The 3,154-nt window shown below is 35.1% G+C and overlaps 1 protein-coding gene across 1 annotated transcript in view; it reads left to right on the top strand.

Annotated features, from left to right (window-relative positions):
- The window catches only part of Tex9 (testis expressed 9), a gene marked incomplete at its 3' end in the record, with an annotated part of 56,989 nt that overhangs the window by 5,371 nt on the left and 48,464 nt on the right, over nucleotides 1-3,154 (top strand). Inside the window, 2 exon segments of the mRNA XM_005393900.2 lie at nucleotides 696-759; nucleotides 1,999-2,078. Of these exon segments, the coding sequence (XP_005393957.2) occupies nucleotides 696-759; nucleotides 1,999-2,078 (144 nt within the window).

Genomic DNA, 3,154 nt, shown 5'->3' with positions numbered 1-3,154 from the left:
CCCAGGCTGGCCTCGAACTTGCAACGATCCTCCTGCCTTAGCCTCCTGAGTATTGGGGTTACAGGTGTGTGCCACCACGCCTGGCTACCCTCAATGATATTGTCATTCTTGCAGTTCTGAGTCTTTGATGGGTCCAAGGGAGAAGTGTTCTTGTTCTTTCTAGATTCCAAGTAGACTGGCAATGGAAGTCAAAGTAATCCCCTTTGTTTCTAATGAAGCTGATAGAGAAATAAGTAGTCCAGTTGCAAACCCCATTGCGTCTGCTCACAAACTCCCACGTTTGCTTCCCAGTAACCCGTGCTGGCTGCCACAGCCTTAGGTCCAGCAAGGGCCATGTCTGTAGCAAGACTATAATTTATATTCTGTGAAAATAAGTCAAGATCAAGTGGATGACAAGTGGAACTGTGTAGAACCCACCCAGTTTATTATTCCTGAATTTATTAGATAAATTATTTCACTTGAAGTGAGCAGTAGGCCACAGACGGCCCAGCACTTACACTGTTGGTCTTCCTACCACAGAGAAGGAACAACCATGGGAATTTCGAGATATGTTCTAATAGCTGTGTTCATTTTTGAGTAAGATGTTATGTATATATTTTAGTGTTTGTTGATTATGGTTACTTGGTAATAGGTAATTGATGAAGTTTGTTTTTATTAGGATTTCATTATAACAATTACTAACTTTCTGCTTTTAGGCGTTTAAATGCAGAACTGGAAGTAAAAACAGCTGATCTCATTAGACAAGCGGAGGAAGCAATAGTAAGTAGATGAACAAGTAACAATAATTTCACGTAAATGCTAGTTTTTTTTAACTTTTTAATTTGCTGCATAGCATACACTCAAAAAAGTACTCAAAGATAAATGTTCAGCTCAATGAAGCATCACAAACTTAGCCTGAATATACATGCAGAGATATAGCTATGTTTATATGTAAGTATCTGGTTTGGTAAGCATACATTTTCTAAATGCCACTGAAAAAATGTTTTGTATTTAGGTGCTGCAATAATGTAACAAAATTGATATGTAGCAACGTTTTCTGGTACCAAAAGATTTATATTTGAGAGTAGCTACATAGAATTAACATGGATACTTCAATAGGGATAGAAATCAAATTGCCTCTAGATGAAAGTTGAATAAATGATAACAATCATCACTGATATTCAAATAATAATTTGTTTCTTAAACTGTGCACTTGATTCTAATTGAAATTCTTAGGACTAGACTACAACCACATTTTTAGTCAAGAATGATGTTACAAGTTTTATCTAAGAATACCATTCTCTATTCTGGTACCAGATTGGATGTTCCTGCTTAAACATCCCTTCTTACACATCGGCATTTGCAATTTTAATTGTATATAAGATAGAATAGCTTTCTTTACAGGAATAAATTGGATGCATTCAAACTTAATAGTTTTTACCCTTGTGTAATTATGTCTTCCTTTAATCTCCTTCTAAAAGTGGAATTGATGGAGGCAGGGAAGGAAATCTAGGAATAGTTTAATGCCTGTTACAAATACTTAATTATTTGTTAACTTAGGAGTAAGAAATGTGTCATATATAGTATTTCAAGTAATATATTTAGATAATGTTCACAGATTTGCTAGTTGTATATTAAATATTTTAGTAGCTACATGTGGTGTCACATACCTGTAATCCCAGCACTTAGGAGGCTGAGACAGGAGGGTTACTCCCAGCTCAAGGCCAGCATGGTCTACATAATGAGTTCAAGCCCAGCATGAACTATATATAGCGAGGCCCTATGTCCAAAATAAATTTTTTTTACTAGAAACAAATGTTTTTATTCCACTTTTAGTTTTACCTGTGTCAGACCAGGAAAATACTTGTACAGAAGGACCACGCATTATAGTGGAATGAGACATTCATATGTAGAGTCACCTGAAAACAATTTCTTTTCTTCCAAAAGAAAGCAAAGAAGAAAACTGAGAATTTTTTTTTTCCTATGTTTCATATGACTTGTCTTTACTCATTGAACTAGAGAGATCAGCAAGAGGTACAATCTAGGCCTTTTTCAACACATAATAAATCATACGAAGAGGAAGATGATTATAGCATAAGGTAAGTGATTTAAATTCTCAAAAAACACTGGTTTTTTAAAAGTTCAATGACCTGTATGAATCTTTTACTAAATAATTTTTTTTGCATGCAAATATTGAAAGCATATAATTTGTAGAAGAATAATATGTAAAATAATAACTGGAGGCATTTGCAAGTTAGATACTAAAAGGCAAGCTATTTACTTTGTCATGTAATTCTTAAATGTATTATTTTAAAAGAAATATTATTGTTCTCCTTTTAAGAAATGTATTTCCAGAAAGTGAGAGGCTCAATAGCTTGCCAAAAGGACATATAGAAAACTACATCCTTTCACTGAGATTCAAATCACAAATGGTATAATTTTTAAACTTGTTCTCACATGCTATAGTGCCTTTCTTTAAAAATGGCTGTAAAGATTATGTAAAGATAATCAAATTAGAAAAGATAGTACCTATTCCTTTTTTCTCTTCAATTCCATATAAATGTTTGATAAGCTGTTAGCTTTTTGTTCCTGGGACAAAAACCTGACGTAGACAACTTGAAGTCTCAAAGGCTTATTTTCGCTCGCAGTTTCAGGGCTCTCAGTCTGTACTAGGCTGGCTCCAGAAATGTCATGGCAAAAGCGTGTTTTGGAGGACAGGGGCTCAGCTCATAGCAGCCAGGAAGTAGATAGCAGGGAAAAAGCCCAAGAAGAGATGCATCCTTCAAAGCACGCCCAGGGACCGACTTCCTCCAACTAGGCCCCACCTCTTAAATAGCCGTTCACTTCAGAAAATCATCAGTAGGGTGATCTGTTTATGAGGTTAGCACCTCCATGATCTGATCACTTCCCACAAGCTCTGCCTCTGAACACATGAGGGTTTGGGGGGACATTTTGCTCTAGATCATAGCATATGTCAAGAAATTAGGGAACCATAAACATTTAGGGATAAATTTAACATGAAAAGTGTAGGATCTTCACAAATGAAACTATAAAATATTACTGTAACAGAGCGATGGTAATCATCAAGCATTCTAAGTTTCTTGCAGTTCTCAGTAAAAATTCCAGAAATAGACAATTGATAGATTTTATTTCATTTTATTTTATTATTATTATT

Source organism: Chinchilla lanigera, unplaced genomic scaffold, assembly GCF_000276665.1.
Source record: "Chinchilla lanigera isolate Chin_1 unplaced genomic scaffold, ChiLan1.0 scaffold00049, whole genome shotgun sequence".
NCBI lineage: Eukaryota > Metazoa > Chordata > Mammalia > Rodentia > Chinchillidae > Chinchilla > Chinchilla lanigera.
Note: the sequence above shows the minus strand (reverse complement) of the source record. Positions and strands in the feature narration are given on the sequence as shown.